At 37.7% G+C, this 25003-nt stretch overlaps 1 protein-coding gene across 2 annotated transcripts in view; it reads right to left on the bottom strand.

The window, feature by feature from the left end:
- The window catches only part of CDIN1 (CDAN1 interacting nuclease 1), a 264747-nt gene that overhangs the window by 92267 nt on the left and 147477 nt on the right, over positions 1-25003 (bottom strand). For both annotated transcript variants that reach the window (XM_036769487.1, XM_036769489.1), the window contains 2 exons: positions 12589-12654; positions 11733-11838 (listed from right to left, as the gene is read on the bottom strand). In XM_036769487.1, the coding sequence (XP_036625382.1) occupies positions 11733-11838; positions 12589-12654 (172 nt within the window). The remainder of the gene's footprint in view (positions 1-11732; positions 11839-12588; positions 12655-25003) is intronic.

Raw genomic sequence — 25003 nt, 5'->3', positions numbered from 1 at the left:
TGGTCAGTTTAGTTTAGTTATTGATTCGTGTGTTAAAATTTTTATTTATTTATATTTTGAACCTAACAAACTCAAATAAGATGAATATTTCCATACATAAAGTAGAACTGAAAAAAGAGTATCATACCTGAAATGATGAATCTCCATCGTATACAGTGTGCTTTTCTTTTTAAATATATAATAAATTTGATACATGACTTTCAAAACCACCCTACTTCTCTGTGATTGTTTCTAGCTGGTAAAGTTATTGGATACAGATATGTTGGGGATATTGCCACCGTGTTTTTTGTTTGTTTTTGTTTTTTGAGGCAATCAGGGTTAAATGACTTGCCCAGGGTCACACAGCTAGTAAGTATCTGAGGCCAGATATGAACTCAGGTCCTCCCAACTACAGGGCTGATGCTCTATCCACTGCATCACCTAGCTGTGCCTCCACCATGTTTTGTTAGGTTCTGCTGACAAATAAATTTACTACTTCAATATAGATCCAAAGATCAGAATATAAAATTTGAACAGGGAGCGGCAGGATTGGGGATGGAGGGAGGGGAATAGGGCCCTGGTTGACAAAGCTGTAGGGTTAATCACAGGATTCTAGAGCTCGGATTTCTAAAGGTTCATGATTCATCTTATGAGAATGGGGGAAGAGGAGGAGTGGTACAGGGCTGGGAGGAAGATTTGGAAGCTGGTGTGATTTCCCTTTCCAGGGAGTTAAGGGAGGTCACCATTTTGAACATTTTGCTTCTTATAAGACGGAACCACTTTTTCCCAAACCAAGCAGTAAGTATGGATAAGATGGAAACTATGAGAAGGCAGCCCAGATCTCAGGGAACAAGGAGAAGACAGTTTCATAAGCTCCCTAGGATTTAGTTTAATGACATGACAGCCACAAACCAGCAGCATCAAGCTCTAACTTCAGTAGTGGTAGGAAGTGATTTAGCAATAGGAAGCCAAAACAAGGGAAGCTGGGAATAGCCAGAAGCTACAGAGTCCACTCATGACTTAAGCCACGAATTTAAAGCTTACACTCTCAAAGATCTGGGGATACTTCACGCTCATGCTAAGCAATGGCCAGTGCTTCAATGTCTCCCTTTTCTTTCTCTGATCCAGTCCACCTCATCCCTCTCTTTCAAGCTACTTTATCCCTATTTCCTCCTCTACCACTGGAGGAAAAAAAAGAAGTATAAAACCCATATAACAAATATGCATAGTCAAGCAAAACGAGTTCATCCCTTGCTCATGTGCCAGCTCAGTTTACCACTGCTGGTTTGCCCAATAATCCTACAAGTACAGTAATTTTAAGATAGGCTACGTCTTTGTGATCATGGTAGACTACATCTGCTGAGTCAGTCCACGTTGCTGTGGACCTAGTCTCCGTGGGTGATCTGAATTGGAGAACAGCCACTGAGCTCATTTCTATGATATTAATAACTAACATAGACCGCCTCGCAATCAGTTTAGTGAAAGCCACTTTTATTGAATTCTAAAAAAAGAAACCAAAAAATCCACTTTTCTATCTACGGTAAAGTTGCTACATACTCTAATTTTGAGATAATTTGGAAAGAGGCAAGTAACTACGATATAAAATAATACATAAGTACATTAGAAATATAAAAAAAGGTGTTGGGGAGAGAGAGGTCTTTGATTCACTGCCTAGGTGGGCCTTGTTCTGATCAGCTTTGCTCTAACACTTCCTAGCTGTGCAGCCCTGGCCACAGCACCTGTCTCAGTTTCCCCAATAGTAAAATGGGGATAATAATTACATCTAACTCCCAGGAATGCTGTGAGGATCAAATGAGATAATATTTGGGGGAGCTAGGTGGTGCGGTGAGTAGAGCACCAGCCCTGGAGTCAGGATGACCTGAGTTCAAATCCAGCTTCAAACACTTGACACACTTACTAGTTGTGTGACCTTGGGCAAGTCACTTAACCCAAATTGCCCTGCCTTCCTCCCTCCAAAAAAAAATGAGATAATAATTGCAAAGCACTAGGCATGTAGTACCTGATACACAGTAAGTGCTATGTAAATGCTAGTTATCACTGCTTTGTCTAATATGTTTTCAGGGTACTTGTCAATGATACTGACCAGGGTACACATGAACTGTGTACTTAAGAAGAACTGTGCTTCTGTGAGAGTTAGAATGAACTTGACCTCTGCACTAATTAAAGGAATATTGGACACAATGATAATCACAGCTAACACTTTATATAGTCTTACTATGTAGCAAGCACTCTGCTAAATGCTTTACAAATGTCTGGTGTGATCCTCACAACAACCCTGGCAGGTAGGTTCTATTATCATCCCCACTTTACAGATGAGGAAATTGAGGCCAAGAGAAGTTAGGTGACTTGCCCAGGGTCACACAGCTAAGTGTCTGAGGCTAGATTTGAACTCATATCTTCCTGACCCCAGGTCCGGTGCTCTATGCACTGCCCGACTTGGCTGCCTAGGAGTGGATGCTTAATAAACTGTTGTTGCTGATGATGGAGAATCGGCTGAGCAAAGAACATAAAAGACGTCAAGTTTAAACTTTTTAGTCTACTTATCTTTATAAAGTCCTTAGAATTCCACTAATGATAAATCATTTTTAAAAATCAAATCATTAAAGGAGATTGGTATAATGGGTGAAGAGCTGGCCTTGGAGTCAGGAAGAGCTGGGTTCAAGTCCAACCTCAGACACATACTGGCTGTGAGACCCTGGGTGAGACACTTAACCTCTCAGTGCTCTAGGTAACTCACTCAGATTGTTAAGTTGCAGGGATAGTATTGACCTGTTTTGGCAGAAGATCCCTCATTTGGGAGATCCCTATATTGATGGACTCATGGAGCCTTTCCCTGTCCATTCCATTTAAGGAGACCCATCCATACTTGGCATTTTTTAAAAAAAATCCAAATTCAGGATACTGTACTTGAAAATAAGAGTTAACATTTAAAATACGTGTAAAGAAATATATTTTTATTTCAGGAATCCAGGCTTCCCATATTGAAAAGTTAGTTTCAATTCATGACTTTTTATTGCAAAATCAGCTGCCTGATATAATTCTACAATAATGTCACCAAACACATTATCACTAAACCCTGCTAAGCAGTTATGCTCCTGGCCCAAGAGGCTCCAGCTCAATTCAGTTCAACTCAATAAACATTTATTAAATTCCTATTCTGTGAAAAACATAAATCTAGGCACCAGGGGATATGGAAAGTGTAAATAACACACAGTCCCTGCCCTCATCTTCCTGATAGCCTATTAGGGGAATGAGGCTCATACACAGATAAGTAGGATATGAAATAATATAAAAGTACATTAGAGAAATACAAAACTAAGTGCTTTTGTAAGGTCCAAGGGCGAGGGTCATTACTGACTGGGGAACTTAGTACTCCTTGCCTGAATGGGTTTGGTTCTGCTCAACTAAGCCACAGCTTCAATGAAACTATGTTTCTCTCAATATCACTGTACTTAAAGTTGTGTCTTCAAGGAACCAATTAATGACATTAGATGGAATTTATCTGCAAATTAAAAATAACTATGATTCTATGTTTTTTCAAGTCTTATAGTTTATATGTTTGTGATTTCTGGTATGCACAGTGCCCACCTCCCTGGCAAATCCCACAGATGGGTATCATCATCAACATCCCCACATATGTGCATACAAGCACATATCAAATACTTTATGGCTCTATTATACTTTATGTCTGTTGTCTCATTCAATCCTCACAAAACCCTGACTATTGGATATTCCAAGTATTACTACACCTATTTTACAAATGAAGAAACTAAGGTTGAGAGGTTAAGTCATTTGCCCAGTATATTATATCTAGTAAGTGGCAGCAAGTCAGGATATCACCCTTGTAATGTCATTGGTCCTCTTCAGGAAAGAAGCATGAACAACAATGGCACATCTGGAATTAAAACCAGAGCTTCTGACTCCTAGTCTGATCGTATTTGGGGCTGAGTCTTCCAGATACCATGAAATCTAGACCCTCCATTTCAGGTGGTAACTGACTAAGCCACACAGGTCAGGTAGATTTCTAGCATATTTTCAAAGAACTCCAGGGCTAGGGAATACACAATATTCTTCAGTCGCTTGTTCTAGGACAATCTGATCTTGCTCATGTCCAAATCTCTTAATTTAAGCTAATTTTTTTTTTTAAATCTTAGGATTCTGTGGGGATAGTAGATTGAACACGTAAGGGTTAACCTATAAGCCAGAGTCATTTGAAAGAGGAGACATCATTAATTAAGCATCCTCAATTCATTTCATCATCTTTATTGTTCCATGATCTCTTTATATTTTCTCCACATTCATGTCTTGGGTGGAAAGATCTCTTTGAAAAATGTGGCAAGACATTTCTGGCCATTGCTTTGTATCTAAACACAGGAGACTTAAAAACAATTAACAATGGTAGAAAATATGAGTCCATTGTCTAGGAAAATACTTGCTATTCATATTCAAAATACAGAAGAAATAGTACTTACTTATTATGTGGAATCATTACTATAATAAGATTTTAGTCACAGAAAAACACTTTTCTTGTCCTCATCAAATATTGTAAGGTTACTAGGGCTAATCACGGTGTCAAGTATTCTTTGGGACAATGCAGCCTCAATATCCCCTAACTACCTCCATTGCAAGTGATGGAAAAGCAAATTGTTGTGTTTTACCATTGCAGAAGCCCTCTCTAGTGCCTTCGCTAATTATAAGTCAATCTGTCTTCTGTTGATGCTGATGACTACTTGTTAGCATATAGCAGCAGTGCCTACGAAGGCTGCCCTAATTGAAGGTTTGCAAGAGCTTCCATTGCTCAGTCTTCACAATCCAACTTGAGGCACATGTGATCAGTGTGGAAGCGGTGGCCCCAATTTTAACAAGGCTGAAATAACTGGCAATCTGTGATTGGGCTTAATTGCAGGCTTCCTGGGTGTATCAGGACTCAGAAGAAACTTTGGACATTATCTGAAAATCCCTCCTTTAAGAGGCTGTGGGAGAGTTGCCTTCTAAATACTTCTGCCAGGTCACCACAGACATGTAAAAGCAGTCTCCAGCCTGGCTGGGTAAATAACAGATCTTTAAAAATACTTAGAGGTAAGAAATGAATTCGAATCAATTCTTGTGGCAGAAGGTATTAGCTTTGCATTGCCTCTAGGAGAGCAGACTTGCTGGAGCCAATGGTTCAAAAAACCTGGCTAAATTAGCTCAGTCCTTCATCTTTCCAGGGGTACATAAATTTGCTATGGGCTATATTTCCTGGTGTACATCTCCTCCCAAATCCTAACCTCAGTGAATGGAACTCCCTTTGAAGTCCCATCTGCTTGTTTCCTGTGCCCACTAATGATAGTCTATGTTTAGGATTTTTGAGGCATGTAGGGCCAACTTTCAAAGATCTGGCTGAAATCTTTGGGATAGTTAGTGATAATACAAAGACAATAAAATATTAACCATCCAGAAACAAAACCATTTTTTTACTTAATGCATTTTGTCAATATGATTATCAATCATATTCTTTTAAAGTTCCTTACATAAATACAGTTAAATTCCCTTTCATAAAAATCTATGTAACTGAAAAGTTGTTTATAAATATCTTTACGGGAAAAAAAAGCAAATCACAATTGTCTGTGCTTTACAGTTTTACATTTAGAGAAAACAGTTTGGCTTCAACAACAAAAAAGATCTGACTTGCTGTCATGGAATCTGCTTGTGAGATGGATACTGCAAGTGTTAATGCTAACACTGCTCAAGGTTCCCCACTTGGTTCAAGGTGTCACTCAATCATCTGAGGGTCTAAACAAACAGTCCTTTTACTAACAACACCTTCCAATATGCCTAGTTAGTAGATCCCATGGTGGTTAAAAGCAATTCAAGAAGATAAAATCTAATGGCAAGGGGGTTAAAAGCAGTTGGCAAAGAGGCTCCCTAGGGACTTCAGAATTCCCAGCCAGAGTATCAGAGATAACTTTATATCCTCCTGATCCAGATAATCTTGGGGCAAAGTTTACCCAAATCATCCCATCTGTACCACAGCTTTCTTGTTCACAACAGTAATGGCTAGTGTGGTGGGAGTGTGGGCATAAACCTCATGCCTCCTCAGTTTTACCAATAACTTGAATCTCAATGGGTGCCTCCATTTTCCAGATGGGGAAACTTGGGCAGAGAGATTAAATAACTTCTCCAGAGTCACAGAGCCTATGAATACAGGGGCTAGGATTCCAGCAAAGATCTTATGACTCGGATTAGAGGTGGGTTTTTTCCCTCATATCATCCTACTTAAAAAAGACCCTGCTCTTTCATATGAGAGCCAACTGGGCTATTTTAAGAAAAAAGAAATTCCCTTCTTAGGAATTCTGGGAAAATGGGGGAGGGGAAGCTAAAATCCTTAGTGATTTCATGATCCCTTGAGTTGGTTTTAAGCTTTTTTGGAGAGAAAAGCAGGAGAATATTCTATATTTAAATCTTTAAATGGATCTGTGATTTCATCGATTCAGAAGTTCTCCACGATAATGCAGACCAGAATCAATCCAGGCTCATTCTTTGCAATTCTTAGCCATGTCCTCCCAAAAGTTCGCCACAGAAGGTATATCTAATATGTAGCAGCCTTCTTTACTTTCTCCCAACACCCTTCCCTCCCTCCCCCCAAAATAATGACACCAGCGGAGCACCAGCTGTCCATCTGTGATCTCTTCACTCTTGCCATATGTCCAGCCCATCTTCTCTTCCAGTCATACAATTCCTTATTCTTGTTCTTTAGAGTTTCTCTGGTTATATATTGTAGCCTTTTCACATCATCATGCAGTTCTCCAATGCCTTCTGTGTGATGTTCATCTTTAATTTTTGGAAGCAGTAGTATTCTGTGTTTTGCTGCCATATAGCAACACCAGCAAAATGGTAGTACTAAAGAGAGTAGTCTTTGCTTCGATGGGAAACTTGGAGTCAGGAAAAATGCTTCATAATTTCCTGAAAGCAATCCAGCCTGCTCTCATCCTATTCAACTCCAAGCCCTGCTCATTATTCATCTGTTACAAGTCTGTCCCAAATTTACATACTATTGATTATAAGGTGTCAATCCAAATGCATATTGAAATCTGTGCAAGAATCAGTAACAAAGCATTTATTGAGCACTTACTGTGTGCCAGGCACTTGATCATCCTGTGTGGATAGAAAGTCCAAATTTCTTAGTGATTATAGATCTTTTCTAAGCCATTAGATCTTTTCTCCAGTCATTCCTTTATGTGGTTATAGATCTCTTCCAAGAGGTTCTATAATGTCTTAAGATTTCCTGCAATCAACACAATGTCATCTGCAAGCAAGAGAATATGGAGGACATCACCATCCATGGAGAAATCTTCCTCAATCAGGACACAACATTAGATCTCATCTATCACAGTGGTGAAAACCTTTGGTACACAATTGTCGTCTTGTTTCATGCTTTGCTTGATGTTTATTATCAGAGGGTCATTGAACAAAGTTGTTTCTGTTGTTACTTCTGGCAAGGAATCTTGAATGACCTTGATGTATGGGCAGGAGACAACCTGCCGTCAAATAACCTGTAAGCAGGTTTGATTTCCTGAGTTAAATGCTTATTCAACATATAAGCAAAATTAGATAGTCTATTCTTTACAACATCCACTTAATTGTGAGGTGACAAAGATGTGGTCCAATGTTGAGTATTGCTTGTGGAAGCCTGCTTGTCCCCTTCTAATGTCCTCATCAAGGACATTATATAGAGGACATACACACATACGCACACATACGCACACACACACACACACGTATATATATGATTTTCATGGAGTTTTACATAGATGGAAGAGTAGTCATAAGTTTCTAGCTAGTGATGTTCTCTTGATGTTCTCTTTTTCTTATGTTTGTAGCTCTCTACCTATTTTCAGACTTGAATGTACTTGAGACGACTTTGTTTAATTGGATATTTCGGCAAGATTTCTTTAAATTGGTTTTACCTTCCTCTGCTTCTTTCTGTTTCTATTGTTGTTTAGTTGTTTCAGTTGTGCCCGATTCTTTGTGACCCTTCTTGAAAGAGATACTGGACTGGTTTGCCTTTTCCTTTTCTAATTCATTTTACAGACGAGGAAACTCGAAATGAATTGAGGTTAAGTGATTTGCCCCAGTTCACTGAGCTAGTAAGTATCTGAGGCCACATCTGAACTCAGGTCTTCCTCACTCCAGGCCTGGCACTCTATCTACTGCACCTCTTAGCTACCCTCCTTCTGCTTTACAATATGGTATTGCTCAAATCTATCCTTCACCATAAGACTTTTAAAGCTGGTTTGTGTTTCTAAATCATTGTTGCTTTTGGCACTCAACTTGCTCCATTTGGCAAGTTAGATGTTTGCTGATCAGGAGGCTTTCTGTGCTCTTTTGGTCTCCTTGTCGTGGTATTAACTTAAATTGGCTAACTGGATGAAGTTATCATAGTTGTACACGTCATTTCCACTGCCTGTCCACTCCACTTCATTCCTCGTTCCCATTCCCCCTTGTTTTTGTCTTCTCCAGGAGCTTTGCAGAGTGTGGCACATATTAGGAACTTGATCAATTTTTGCTGATGAATCAACTGAGTTATCCTTCACTGACCCAAAAGAATGTAAGCTGCTTGAAGGTAGAGATTGTCTTGCTTTTTAATTTGTGTATCCAGCATTGAACGCGGAGCCTGGCACATGGTAAAGACTTGATAAATGTTTATTAATTGACTGATTGGGGCCATTTTTTTTTGAGAAATAGGGTCCTAAGAAAGAAATAGAAAAGAATTATTTTTGCCTTGAAGAACAGAATAGGAATGGAGAGAATTACACTCCTACTTAAGGAAAAGGAGAAAAAAAGGTAGAAAGGATAATCTTGAATCCCCAAGGGAAAAGCCTGATCTAAGTACCTGAATATCTATGTTGAACAGATAAGGCTCTAGTTTAAGGGGTTCCTCTATATGCTAGATTATAGTATGACAAAAACTCTGCACTATAAGGGAAAAATGGTTTCCGTGTAGTTTGCCTGGGCTAGTGTAACAGGGGCTGGCCCACAGAAAGTGGAGAGAGTTCAGAAGAAACTCTCCCTTCTCCCTTCTGTTTTCCTTAATTCTAGACAGACCCATCAGATAAAGCAAATGAGAAAGTGTCCACGTGGGCAACAGTAACTCTTGGAAAGAGAGAATCTGGGCTCTTCTCACATTATCACAAACGAAGGGCATTCAGGAGGATAAAAAGTTGAGAACTCCAAGATGTCCAAGACTCTCAGCCTGTTTTTACCCCGCCTTGCCATCCAACTGCTCTTAGATTTGACATTTTTCTATCTTTGGGGAAATCATGGCAACTACCATATAAGTGCAGCAGAAAGCAAGACATGAAGAATGGTCAGTTCCAATGGTGATAAAATGTGCCTAATGTTTCATTTCCTTCAAAGGATCTTGTCACTTGCAATTTTAAATCAAATTACAATGAGCATTTACTATCAAGGTAACTAACTGTTCAATGTTTATATTCAACTCAGACCCTCATCTGTAATTACTGTACTGCTTTTAGTTACCAAATATTCATGTGGAGGTTAACCCCTTTGTGAATTCTCTGCAGCTGGGTTTTAATCCTGGATTGGCTTTCCACAGACTCTGTTTCTAGGACAGCTCTCTTCCTCATGAACCAGTGTATGTACAAGGAACAGAGACCCAAGCTAATCAGACAACCAAAACTTATTATGGACTTACTATGTGACAGGTTCTGTGCTGAGCGCTAGGGATACAAAGAAAAGCAGAGAAACCAAAAACCAAAACAAAACTTCATCTCTCTCCTCAAGGACCTCACACACATTATCTACATACACATAGAAGATACATACAGAGTAGAGGGTGGGACTAGGAAAGGCCTTCTGCCGAAGGCAGGATATTCACTCAGTTCTTGAGTGAAGTTAGGGAAACCAGGAGGTGAAGGTGAGGTGAGGAGAAAGAGCATTCCAGGTAGCCAGTGAAAAGGCATGGAATCAGGAGATGGAGTATGGCATGTGAGAGTCTACAGACCATATGGTATATGGAGAAGTGTAAATTGAAAGAATACTCGAAAGGTAGGATGAAGTCAGATTGGGGGATTCTAAATACAAAAGACAAGTCTTCATCTGCTCCTGGAGGCAATAGGGAGTTAATAACAGTTTAAGCAAAACATAATTTGAACAGACAATGTAATAGGTTGCAAAGTATCCTAAAACCCAAAACAATTTTGTATTATCTGCTGTTTGAGCATGGCAGTGTTCCCTTTTGTCAATGTGAGTAAATAACTGTAAGACAGATATAGAGCTTCAAGGGATTTTAAAGGTTATCTAGTCCAACCCTTTAATTTTTACAGATGAGGAAACTGAGGCTTAAAGAAATTAGGCAACTTGCCCAGGTCACCCAGGTAATAGATGACAGGGCCAAGACTTAAACCCAGGTCATCCAACTTCCATTAAATGACATTGCCTGGGCTGGTTTTGAGTTCTTCTGTACTAAGGGCTAAGGGTTGTTTTTCCAACATTTACGTATGCTGCATTACTTGGGATAGAGGGTTTATTACTGTTGTTGCCATTTGAAAGCTTGGAGAAAAATATTTCCAAGTCAACAATAAACTAAGTCTGTCAGTTTTCTAAGGTTTCTCAAACTTCAGCAACATGAACTTCTTATCATTCCTTTCTCAACACTTTCAAAATGATCCTTTATTTATACTTCCCCTCCTCATTAGAAAATTGCTTGTAATTTCAAATTAAATCCTCCAGTTGGTAGTTTTGAACAGTATCTGAAGAAAACTCTGAAAATGCTGAAGCAGCATCGATTTCTAAAACATTTTGCACTTTCCTACTCCATCCCCTTAAAGTAAAGCTTGGATGCCACGCACAATTACACAAGAAAATCAAGAAAGCCATTACATCTAGCTTTTTGTCACGATCATTGTTACCATGGCAAAAAGTGGGCTCAGTTCAGCACAGCTGCAAGAGAGGGAGAGGTCTGCTGGCCTTTTGTAGAGATGTCACAAATGCAATGCCAAATTCTGTCATCTAAGTCCTATTTTCTCAGGCCATTACTATTGCCCACAGATGATCTGATCTCATCCTTTTAAATATCTGCACCCTCCCTTCTTCCTCCAAATTAGTATTTCATTCATTCTCACTTGGCTAGGGACTTAAGGGCACAATGAACCTCAGAAGACTACTGCCTGATATCCCTTCTCTTATCCCCCAAACTCATCAGTAGAATAGAAAATAAAAACAACATAGAAGTTGCTTATACCACCTTCATATTAACCAAGGGAAGCCTTTAAAGAATTCAGCACCATTAATTGAGTTGGGGAGGATTTTGTTTTCCAACCTAAGATATCTTCACCCAAAGAGTCTAGGCTAAAGTCCTTTCTTTTAGTCTGGCTGACAGTAAAATATGATTTTGGAGCAAAATGAGAGGAATTCAAACATAACATCAAAATATACATCTCATTGGATTTTATGTATTTTAAATGACATCAGTACTATGACTTTTAGAAAATGGTATGAACTGACTTTGTCATAATGCAGAGATTTTCCTTTTTTTAAAAAAAAAATGCAGCAACATTAAGAAAGCAGAGAAATTTAAATTATCTGAGATGAATACATTAATCAAGACCCTATATTTACTCCAAACAAAAGCTACCATAATTTTTTACCAGCTAAACAAAAATATTATATTTCTAATGAGATTTCAGCTGAGTATCGTTCATCTTAAAAGAAAAATAATGGAACCATACCTGTTCCAGTAGCTCCAGAATTGGTCGTGCAGGTAGGCCTGGTGGCTACATTCATCACCAAATGAGGCTTTGCTTTCAATCCAGTGAATTATGTGCCCTTCTAGAGCTAAGGGACAAAGCATTACTAAAATAAAGTGAAGTGAATGGGATATTTGAAATTCTCAGCTCTGCATAGTTTTCCAAATGTTTTAAGTTAATGGAGCACTGGCTAATTTATACTCATGATGTGACCAACGCATGGTCTGTAAATGTGCTTACAAAAAAATTTTGTACATACACATTTCAAAGGATATTTATGACACAATTACTTCTATTTTACTTTTAATTTTTTTTTCTGTGCTTCAAAAACCCTTGTAATACAGATCATTTGTTAAATCTGCCTTTATTACTTGAAGGGTAAACATATATAGCAGACTAAAATATGGACAATTTTTAAATGGGACCACATTTCAGAAAATTAACACTTTAATAAAAATTACTTAATTTGACTCAAAATTTCATAGGATCACAGGCTTTGAGCTATAAAGGACCTGAGAGGTCATCTACCCCAACTTGCCCCCTTTGGAGGTAGAGATACTGAAGCCCACAGAGATGAAGTGATTTGACCAAGGCCACAAAGCTCATAAGTGGCAGGTTCAGTTTTCAAATTCACCTCCTCTGACTCCAAATCCAATGCTCTTTCCTTATTTAAAAGGGATTTTTACTCCACAAACTATATATGCAGAGTTTTCAAAATGTTATACTACCACCCTTAATCTCTCAACATCAGTTAATGTTAACAAACATATAATTTTATGAAAACAAAAAGCTTTCTTTCCTCTACCATAGAGACATATGGTGAACTTTTAGGACTTACCGACTGGCACTTCTAAAATAAAGTCTGGTGTTTTGTCATAACCCTTTGCACGGAGTTGATCTTCATCTATGGTGAGAACAAATACTATTATTTATAACATTATTCCATTAACAAGACAGCAAACTAATTACTTTTTTTTAAAAGAGTTCAAAAATTACTAATGCAATCATACATATCCTTCTTATGCATGCAATACTATGTCAGATAAAATGAATCTTCTTAGCAAACCTGAAGCATGGATATAAAAATGCTTCTTTTGTCACCTCTGCATTTTTATGTCTTCATTATAAACATCATTAATTCAAGCTGTCATACAGCACTTTTTGGTAACTGAAAATACTCAAAATAAAGAAATATACTTGCTGATTGAAAGAGGTAGCTTTCTCCCCCATCATGGAGCTTGTTAATAATGCTTAACAAGCTAACATTAATAGCTCTTAGCAAAGTATAACATGGCGGTCTTTTAAAGTTTTCATGATTTTTTAAAAACAAATTTTGCTTTAAATAAAACTATTTATGAAGTTGAAGAAAGGTGACAAGGAAGGAATCATGGTAGAGTATTAATCATACTGCTTAATTCCTTTGGCATGTTGTAGTTTGTGGCATTTACCAAAGTTTTACAACTAACACTATCTAATTTTGAAAAGTAAACATGCTTTGAGATTTGTTCTAAGTCTGTTCGATTCCTTGATCCTTTGCAAATATCAGTGACCCATTAGGAAGAAAGTGAGGCTTTCCAAGTCAGGGAAATGCAGAAAGCTGACAAAGTTGTGAAAACCAGCTAGGTGCTTAGTTTAAAAAAAAATCCTTCAATATTTTCTAAATGCTGTCCTTGACTTCTAATGCCATTACAATGTGATTTCTGAAATGAGGAGTTCTCCATTAGATTTTGGAGTGACCTGGTCATTCAATTCCAGACATGGCTTTCTGTCTTCACCCAACCTCAACTAATGGCCGAACCAAGTAACAAGGAAGGCTGTGTGGTCTCTTAACATCTACTGGGCTGTTGACATTGTCATGCATCCCATTCGCCTTTCTGCATCACCTTTGATTAAAATTAATGGCCCGTTCCCAATGTTGGGTAGCTTATTTCCAATCCATTTATCAGCCTAAGACAGTGGTTTCATGGCCAACGCTCAGAAACTCTGTTTTAGAACACTGTTGTGTGCATCTTGAAAGGTCAGCATTTTGAGCTTAAATAACCTTTTAACGACAAGAACAATATTTAAACTAGATCTTTAAGTGAAAATTTGTTATAAGTCGACAGCATTAAACCAGACCAAATCCTATGGCTGCCAGCATTTAAGGCATTTTTCTCCTTGAAGTAGAAGAAACAGCGAAATGAACTTTTTCAGATAATGAAACAGAAATCCAACTAATCTTACTAGGAAAAAAAAGTTCTGAAATCTAGATGAATACGTTTAGAAACTTTTCTTTTTCCTACATAGCAGTAAGACAACAAGAGCTAGAACATTTCATGGAAAAGGGAAATCATGAAATCATCTCTGTTCAGGTGCTCTGTGCCTGAAGCCCTGGGTAGATGATGAATGGTTTTAAAAGCTGGAGGGATGTTTGCAAAGGCAGATTAATTCTTATTTCAACTAACTTAATTTGATCAAACTTTGTGGATGTTTAAAGTGCACTTTGAAAAGAAAAATTATGTTTCTAAGAGAAGTTCAAAACAAATTTTTCAAAGGTGACCAAGCAATCCATTGTACCCATCCACACCTTTAAAAAAGGAGACATATAACTAATTAACTCACAGCACCAAGATCATGAACACAAATACCTATAATTTAAATTCTACAAATATGGAAAGAAAAACAAAAAAACACAGACATAAAATACGAGAAAGGATAGTGGAATCTTCCCATCTGTCCCTGGAGAATTTTAAGGTACACAGACACTCACATAGGCAGGTTGGTTTGGATGGAATCCTGCCTGCAGGCAGAAGGTCAGATGACCTCTAGGGGTTCCTTTCATCTCCAAGTAATTTCATGTTTCCATTATGTAGAGAAGATAGGGTATTTGGGAGTTTTAACAATGAATCTCTTGTTTTCTTTTACTCCATTATTTGCCTAGCTTCCCTTTCTCATTTTTTTTATTACAACTTTGATAAAGTTTTCCTACTCTAATACTTGGGAATACATGACAAAGTCTGAATGACATGGCAGTCTAACGATAGTAGCTAATACTTTAATGTTTATAAACTGCTTTCCTCACCACAATTCTATGAGGTCTAATAGAGACTATGCCCCAAGAGGATCACATGAAGAAACTGGGATGTTTAGCCTGAAGAGAAAAAGATTTAGGAGAGATATGATCATTATCTTCAAGTATATGAAGTATACCTGAGGAAGAGAGATTAGATTAGATTTATTCTGCTTGAAACCAAAGAGGCAAAGTAGGAACAAGAAGAAGAGGTTCCAGAGAGACACTTTTTTTTTGGTTCAATGTAACAATTAGACTTCCTAACAATTACAGATGTTCAAAAGAAGAATGGGCTTCCTGAAGAGGTAGTGGGGTTCCCTGTCATTGGAAGTCTTTGATCAAAGGCTGGACGAGTACTTGTTGATGATACTGTAGAAAGAATCCTTCTTCTTATATGGGATAGACTACCTAGATTGCCCTAACACCTTTTCCTACTTTGAGGTTCTGTGATCTCATGAGACCAAGTTCAATGCTTTTTTTTCCTACTGCCTCCTTAACTGAAGTATAGGAGAAACATGTGTGGGGAAGAAAAGAGGTCCTGAGGTCTTCACCTTTTCCATAAAGTTTACCTTACTGAGTAATGCTTTCCTGACTCAATAGCCAACCTATTCATGGAGCCAAAACTTTAGGAATTTGATTGGTATTCATGTATTCTTGAGTTTGATTCTTACTATCATGTTTTCCCTCAATCTACTCTCCTCCTTTCCATTTAATTGTGTTCTGCATAGGTTTGTGCATTTCTCCAATCCTGAGGCTAAGGACTATTGATTTTACTTTGTAAGCTTATTTTGGGTCATCACATTTTCATGATGTGACCTTAACCAAGGTACTTGATATATCTTAGTCCCTGATTTCATCCTCTAGAAAGGAAAAGCATACTGTCTCTATTGCTAATATGTATCTATTAGTTGGAGGGGAGGGAGGTTGTGATACCAATAAAGCACTTAAATTATACTTTTTTTAAAAGCAGGAGGAGATAACATGTAGATGGAAGGAACTCTCATTGTTAGACAATTAAGCAAACATTTATTAAGGTTCCACTATTTACAAGGCATTCTGCTACAAATTTAACAAGTCAGGATCCTTGCTCTCAAAGAGTTAACCTTCTTTCATACTGGCTGATCAATTTCCAGTGAAGGATGTTGTTCCCTCTCACTAGCACATATTGTGGAATGCAGGAGGAAAGAGTACCATCTCTGACTTCAGAGAACTTGGTTCCATATTCAATCTTCTTTTCAGTAAGCCACATGGCTCTCTAATGTCTTGTCCAGGATATTCTTTTAACTTCCTTTCAATCAGAATGTTGTTGGGGCCTTTGGTTGACCATGAAGCTACAGGACCTTCTTGGAATGAGCTCAAATTTGCACCAAGTTCTTTTAAGAGAGCAATCTGCTATCATCATCTTTTGTATATATACACTACACAACCAGATCAATCTACCCTCAGACAAACTGGTCCTTTAGAACACTCTTCTCCAGGCCTATCTGGATGGCATTCTAAGTTGTCTGAAGTTTTACAGAGTCCATTACAACAAGCATTTATTAAGCACTCCCTTGTGTGTAAAGCACTGGGCTAGGTGCCAAGGATTCAAAGATAAAATGGAAAAAACAAAACAAAACAAAAAACAAACAGTCCCTAAACTCAAGGAGTTTACATTCTACTGTGGGGAGAAACATAAATAATCAATTCTCAGTCTGTAAATGTATGGGTTTTTTTTGGCTTTAGTATCTGTAGAGTCAATAAGAGACTCCTGGAGATTTGAATGGGGTGGGAAGGGTGGGGTAGTTTAATGTGAAATTAGTTTCTTTCCTCTTTATTATACTCACATTACACCCAAAGCACAGAAGCAAAATAACAAAAGGAAAAGGGAAGTGAGAAAACCACCATCAGAGAGAGGTACAGGTGTATTGGCAATCAAAATGGGTTTGAGTGACAGGTTTGTGACATCAGAGGCTTTTAGACCACTTGGGTTTGTTGCATTTTTGTGATGATTTTAGGTCACGTGGGTAAGTCGCATGTGTGACTCACCTTCGACCCTGAACAAGATACATAAAACCAGGGGTTGGCTTTCTTTTTTCGGAGCTCTGAGCTGCAGCAGTAGTGACGCGTGACTCTGAGCCAGCCGTTGTCGAGCTCCCCAGCTGAACTCAGATGTTGGTAACTACAAATTGTATTTGGTCTGTTTGTAATTTGATTGTATTTGCTCTGAAGTTCAGGGTGCTGGATTTCCCCCCTGAACTTAGTGAATGATATTTGTATGTTGGATTAAAGTCAGATTGTTAACCCCTTAATGTTGCTTTCCGTAGTAAAGCAGATCAAAAGGGCCTGGGCTTACAGTGTTCTGTGTGCTGGTTGTTGTTCATTTTACACCCCCACAGCAGCTGCTAGCCGGATTGTTGCAACAACAGGTTATATGGTTTTTCATATCATCCAATGATTTGGAAGAGACCTTCAGCTGTCAAGTAACCCACTTACTGACTTAAGATTCCAACCAAAATGTATACCCTAAGTTACATTAAACCACTTGGAATAGAAACACTGTAACTATTACTTTGGCTATTATTTAGATTTAGTGTTTAACAGGCAGAATGTCTTCTTTGGTTGCATCAAGGAGGGTAATTCTGTAGTTATTTGATTCAAGTCATTCTAATTTCAATAACTGAAGCTGTGATTTTCCATCTAGAATGGGAAACTAGGTAGGCAAAACTCAGTGCAATAAGGTGAAGTCCAAGAGGACCAAAAACACATTGTGGGTTTGATGATGAATGGCAATGAGGTAAGAAAAATAAAATCAAGGTCTTGCTCCTTTAAAGACAACTGACATTTATGATGTAGAACAAGGTAAACTCCTGGTTGTTCGTTTCTGAGGTAAAAATCCTAGTGAAAAAGCTCAGTGTTTTAAAAGGTCGCCAAAGAGTTGGGTGAGATGCCATAGAAGGTAAAAGGAAAGCTCCCTAGCTTAGTAGCCTTGTTCATTTACAGAAGATATTGACAATGGGAGGAGGTGTCTATCTTCATTCCCTATAATCAAGGAAATTCTCAAAACCTCTATTACATATTGTACGATGATCAAGTATGAATGACTTAGTTATTCTCAGCAATCTCAGCAATACAATGATCCAAGACAATGTCAAAGGTCTCACAATGAAAAATACTAGCCATATCCAGAGAAAGAACTGATGGAGTTTGAATGCAGATAGAAGCATAAACTTTATTTTTTGGTCTCTGTTTTCTTTCAGAAAATGACTAATGTGGAAATAGGTTTTTCATGATTACATATCTATAACCTATAATGAATTACTTACTATCTCAGGGAGGGGAAAGGGAAGGGAGAGAATTTGAAACTCAAAATTTTAAAAAAGAATGTTAAAAATTGTTTTTACATGCAACTGGGAAAATATTATTTTAAAAAACAAACAAATCTCTATTAAGAATGAAGCTCAGGAGAGATCTTTGACATCATGGGATTTCTAACCTCTTTAAGTCACCCAGTCAGAGAATATCTACCTTGGATGAATCAAGACTTTAATTTTTATTAAGTAATCTTTATTCAATAGCTAGGGGCAGGAGAAGGGGTTTGGTAAAGCCAGCAATTATAATGATACTTCAAGGATACAATTCAAAGGCTGTTGTTAGGCCCTTAAAGTTAAGACTTGACTATGACCCAATTTTCTCTGTAATTTGGCTCTTTGGTCTATGCTTTCTTATACCATAGTGGACACATTAGCAGCCCCATACAGGCATTCTAATGAAAAAAAATTTTTGGTGGCAGGAGGCAATTGAGGTTAGAAGACATGCCTATGGTCACAGAGCTAGTAAGTGTCTAAGGCCAGGTTTGAGCTCAGGTCCCCCTGACTCCAGGGCCAGTACTCTATCTACTCTATTCACTGTACCACCTAGCTGCCTCTTAATCTTTTCTTTTTTTAAACCATAATCATATATTAGAAGTTATCATGTAGAGCAGGGATTCTTAACCTGGGATCCATGAACCTGGCTTTTGAAAAAAAATTTTTTTTCAGTAACTGTATTTCAATATAATTAGCTTCCTTTGTGATCCTATCTATTTTATTTTATGTATAGATCCATAGGTGTCATCAGACATCCAAAGAGTGTGTGTGTGTGTGTGGGGGGGTGTTGTTCAGGACACAAAACAAGTTTAAGAACCTCTGCTCCAGAGTCTGTCAACTACACCAATGAATAAACAACTTCTTTTCGGGAGTGTGTTAACTCATGATACAGACGGGCTGATAAAGCTGCTTGTTGCTATTTAGTAAAATATGCAGGGCTCTGAGGCTTCATTTTTACTTTTAGAATACTTCTGGCTTCAAGAACTCATGGACCTCTAGTCTTAGTTTTGCTGTGTCTTAGCTGATGGTCTTTGTGCATTGGTATGACTAAAAAACAAATCAAAAACAACCCTGCTCCTTTCTTGATAGAAAATTGCTTTTAAGAGGAAAGGTTCCTTTACACACTACGGTGAAAGGTAACACGGGTGTAATCAAAGTCATTTTCATGGCAAGAATAGGAGGGAGGTTTCCAGTTTTATCCACTGGTGCCTAACTCAGAGCATATGATATATTTGGAGAAGGGCCATCCCTTTCTATGTCACAACTTGTAAACTGGGTTTGCTACACTTTTCAACTGTTATCTACTCAATTAAAGCATGTAAGTACATTCCAACTTAAAATAGAACAAATTCAATCTAATTCAATAATACTTAGCATTCACCATGTGCAAATAAATAATGCTCTCTTCCTGAATGTTTATTTAATAGCAGACTTTTAGAGCCAGAAGACACCTAAGGGATTATCTAATTCTACTCTGCATTAGCACTGAGGAAACTGAGGTGCAGAGAAGTTAAGTGATTTGCCCAAGGTCACAGAGCTAGTTAGTGGAAGGGGTGGGACATGCTGTCTTTCTTAATTATGGTAAATTCTTGGGTAAGACTTTCAAAATTAAGGAAAAACAAAAATCCCAACAACCCAGTGGAGCTTCCCTAAAGATCTTTAGGGACAATCTCAGTGGATAGCCATCTGTTTGAAATTGTTTAGGTGACACTTGCCTGTAGGCAAGGGAATGGACTAGATAATCTTTCAAGGTCATTTCCATCCATGCGTTTCAATGATTCTCTCTCCAGTTTAACCAAAATCAATATAGCTTTATTCACAGACACAACTGATGTTTAATTTTTAAATACAATAAAGGTCTTAGCTTATTTTTAAAACCCCATGACTACCTTTGGATGGGGAAAAAATAGAAATTGCATGTGTATAAAGAACACTTTGAAACTTTAATTCCTTTGGCTTTTTAATTACCTACCCCCCTCTCCCCCAAATACCCAAAATACCCAAACCAATTACATACCAATTACACAATTTCTTTCTTTCTTTTTTTTAAGTATAGGGTTGATTTTGAGTCATGAGGACAAAACACATCTGAAATAAGTTAACATCTACTTAGAACTTCCAGAAGGACACAACAACTGACAAAGCAATGGTTTAGGGAAAAAATTTTTGGGGGTGGTGGTGGTGTTGTGACTATTAAGGCTTTAGTTTAAGAAAGAAAGTCGTCCTCGTAAAAGATTACACTGAGTTTTAGTTCACAGTGGCAAATTAAACAAAAGTTAGGAAGATGAAAATTACAATTGAAAATGCTTATCTAGAATTTTGTCAAAATATCTGTAAAATGGTATATAGAAGATGATTTATAATGTATGGAAAAGTCAACCCTTATAGTTATGAAAATGGAAGATTACCCACTTTCATGAATCCCAATGCATCTTTTTTTCTATTCTAGAGTTATTTCTTTGTTATTCCCACTGAAACCACTTTAATGTTTAATCCTAGAAGCATTTGGACTGGCCAGGCCTTTCCACCTCCACACCTCCTAAAAGTAGATTTCACAGCTCTTTGTGTAAAACTTAGCTTTGCATAATCACTAAGGCGAATTTTTGAACAGAAAGGGAACTTGGAGATCATCTCATTTAACCTCATTTTGCAGATGAGAAAACAGGCCCAAGCCCACGGTATGTATCTAACAGATGTATGCTGAATTGGACCGACAATGACCACAGGGTGAGTTAGGGCTCAGAAGCCCTCTAGATGAGAGACAGTCTTGCTCCACCCCCATTGTCTTGCTGTACTGTGAACACTGAACCAACCCTCAGTTCATATCAAAGTCTTTTCTGCTCGTTGAGATCCAGTGGGACTTACACAAGGTTGACATAGTTTTAGGAGAGCCCAAGCAATGCAATAGTGAAGGAGGACTTATGGTGGATATCTATTAATATGAAACTAGTATATTAACATAGAAATGTATTATAGAATCATATTTTATATTTAAGCTTAATCTTATTATAATAAAAAAGAATACTAACAATCAGATTTTTAAATTAACCAAACCTATCATTTCAATGGTGCTGGGCATTCCACTGATGAAAGAATTCCCCCTTCCAATGCTGATGACAAGCTGTTCTGAAACTCATAGTCTCATTCCTTGGAGGAACTTAGAGTTCCAATGATTGTTACAAGGTCGTAAAGCCAGTATGGGTTGGGTCAGAGGTGGAACCTGAACCCAAGTACTCCTTGACTCTGAAGCAGGCTTTCTGTTCACTATGCCAAGATGCCTTTCACTGATTATGTTAATACTATTACATTTGAATTTATAGTTCTCACCAAATAAAATCACTTCCATGTATACAGAGGTATATACATAGATTCATAACAATAACTTCTGGAATCAAATATAAACCGCTCTGTTTAGCTTTTTCAAGGCCTTCAAACTTGGCCCCAACCTATCTTTCCAACCTCAGTGTATATTATTTCTCTCCTGTACTCTATAATCCAGCCAAAATGGCCTTCTCTCTTGTTCCTCCATCTTCCAGTTCCATGCCTTTGAGCTGACTGTCCCTCTTGCTTGAAATACATTGCCCCCTCACCTCCATTTTATAGAATCCTTCTCTTCCTTTAAGATACAGCTTTAAGCTACATGGAGCCTTTCCTCATTCCCTTCACCATTAGTGTCCTCCCTAACCCTCATGGTTAGATATGTCATTAGAGTTAGGGTTAGAGTTAGAGTGAACTATTTTGTATGTGTCTATAATCTCTCTCTCTCTCTCTCTCTCTCTCTCTCTCTCTCTCTCCCACCCCTTCCCTCTCCCTCTCCCTATTCTTGTTGTCTCTCACATTAGCATGTAAGCTCCTTGTGAGTAGAGATTATTTCATTTATTGTATTTGATCCTCAGCATCTGGAACATAGTAGGCAGTTTAATAAATGGTGGGTGATTTATCACTCAACTTTTGTCAATGTGACCCAATTAAGAAGCACAAAATGTGTGATGAGTCAGACTGCAGATGTGTTATTGTAGAGCTTAACCCAGGCTGGTCACTATTACCAGTACTAATGGTGATAAGGTAGCAATATAAGAACAGGGCGAAGACAATACTCATGTTAAATCAACCTAATTTAATATGATTAAGGTAAGAAAAGCAAATGAATAGACAGTTATCAAAGAAGAAATGGAAGAAATGACCAGGAACAAGGATAATATGTATAATTATATAAAATAAAAGTGCATAAGAAAAATAATATCATCTTTAAAAAATCAAAATGTCATGGCTGAGCATATCAGACGAAAGTCTGACACAGAATTTACAGGAGCAGATATAAAATTATAGCGGTAATTAATATCTAGTTTCCAGGGGACATATAAGGTTATGTTAAAGAACTTGTTTCCAAAACTCAACCCTGGTTTATTTGGTAATTAGATGCTCTACATTTAGTTAGCATGACCCTTGGATGACATACATACATATAATCTACTAGCCACAAACCTTTTCCCAGACTTGTGGTCTTCTGGAATGGCCTATTTGAAACAAAATCCTCAATTCCGTGACAAGACATTAGAAAACTGGGAAGAATCTTTGAGTCACATTATTTGATAAAAGTCCAATTTTTAAGGTATATATAAGAAATAAAAACAATAGCCTTTTACTACAAATTGATAAATGACCAAAGGATATGAACAGGCAGTTTTCAAGGGAAGAAATCCAAGCTATCACAAGCCATATGAATAAAATACTAATAATCAAAGAAATGAAAATTAATGTAGTTCTGGGGTTTCACATCATACCTATCAGATTGGAAAATGTGACAAAAATAGGAGACAACCATTGATGGAGGAGCTGCAAGAAAATAGTCTACTTAATGCATTGTTGGTGGAACAGTTAATTGAAATTTGAAACTGTGTGCAAAAAGTCATAACTTTTGACCCAGCAATAGTTATTAGACCAATGTTCCAAGGAGATCAAAGAAAGAGGAAAAGGATCTACATGCATACACACACACACACACACACACACACACACACTTTTTTATGGTTGACAAAAATAAAAAAAACAATAACAAAAACTAGAAATTAAAGGGATACTGATCAATTGGGAAATGACAGAACAAATGTTGATATATTAATATGATGTAATACTATTAGGCTATAAGGACATGAAGAATGGAATGGCTCCAGAGAAACCTGAGATGACGTGTATACAAGAACTGATGCATAGTGAAGTAAACAGGAAGAATATAGAAAGCAGAAAGAAAGACAACAAAACTTGTAAAGCTAAGCAACTTTGAAAGACTTAAGAACTCTGATTAGTGCAGGGCCCAACCATAATTCCAAAAAACAATTGTTGTACCATGCTATCTACTTCCTGATAGAGAGGTCTTAATAAACATAATGAGACATACATTTTGGACATGGCCAATGAGAAAACTTACTCTGCTAGACTATGCATATTTGTTACAAGGCTTTTGTTTCTCCTCCCCCCCCAATAGAAAGGAGAGTAGAAATGAGAGAAAAATCAGTTTCTTGTTTAAAAAAAAAAAACAAACCGTAAAAGTTACATTGTAAAAAAAAAAGACAAAAACAAGGCACTGTAACAGGCCCCTAGTGGAGGATATGAGAGATATGTATGGACAAATCATAAAACTGTAAACATGGATTTAAAAAAAACTTTTAAAAAAAAACTTTGAAAAATATTCCACCCCAGTAACAAAGAGGTATAAAATAAAAAGGTTCTGAAGTACTATCAAACTTAGCAAATTGGCAAATAAATAAATAGAACATGCCCCCCCCAAAAATTAAAAATCCAAACCCTATGTATTGTTAATGGCATTGAAAATTAGTGTACTTTTGGAGAGCAAATCCATAAAGAAACAAAAGAGTAATACCACTTACTATGCCCTTTGACTTAGGAATCCTGCTACTGGTGTTATTACCTTTCTTAGTAGCAAGCTTCTTATGAACTAACAAAGAACAATGGTCTGGAATCTGTTAATAATTGTCTGTGGTACTGTGGGAAGTTCATTGGTTTGGAGTTAGAGAACTTAGGTTCAAATTGCAGTTCTGACATTTACTACCTGTGTGTGACCTCAGGCAAATAATTTAATTTCTCTGAGCCTCAGTTTCTTTGTGTGTAAGAGGGTCAGACATGATGGCCTCCAAGGTCCCTTCCAGCTCTAGATCTATGATCCTATGCATTTCCTTCCCCTTGTTTCCTCCCACAATGTGACAACAGTATTGACACAATATTCCATTAGAGCAGAAGTCTCTAAATGGTCAACACAGCAAGTGATCACTGGGAAAACATCACCATAGACGGGAGCCCTTCCAGGGCTCATATTCCCCCTTCCCTAACTCTATCCAGAGCCCTGCACTGATTTAAAAACTTTCCGGAAATAAAAAGTAGCTGTTTTTCACAAAAGGTCGGCTGTCTCAGTGTCAGAGTGATAGCGATCGCAGGAGTACTTGATATCACCTCTGCTGATGGTGGGTTCTGGGCTGTCCTGTGATTCTGGCCTTAAGTCAAAACAAACCTAGGAGCAGGAGCAAGAGCAGCCTGAAAGAGGCCTAACCAGAAGAGTGACCTGGAGAACGATCTTATACTCTCTCTTCAAATCTTTGTAGCACCTAGCCTAGGTCAGGATGCTCAAGTCATCAACCACCGATATCTTCTGGGTCTCAAGAATAGGGCATCCGTGAATATCATTATCATAGTCCCTTGACATTCCTGCTCCCATAGGAAGGAGGAGAATTGGCCCATTTTTTAAAAGAATACTACAACAATTATGATGAGAATCACATCTTATTTTTAACCTTCAGAAAGGGTAGAATTTAAATAACAGCTAATGCCTCATGGAATAACCA

The sequence above is a fragment of the Trichosurus vulpecula genome, chromosome 8 (genome assembly GCF_011100635.1).
Source record: "Trichosurus vulpecula isolate mTriVul1 chromosome 8, mTriVul1.pri, whole genome shotgun sequence".
Classification (NCBI taxonomy): domain Eukaryota; kingdom Metazoa; phylum Chordata; class Mammalia; order Diprotodontia; family Phalangeridae; genus Trichosurus; species Trichosurus vulpecula.
Note: the sequence above shows the minus strand (reverse complement) of the source record. Positions and strands in the feature narration are given on the sequence as shown.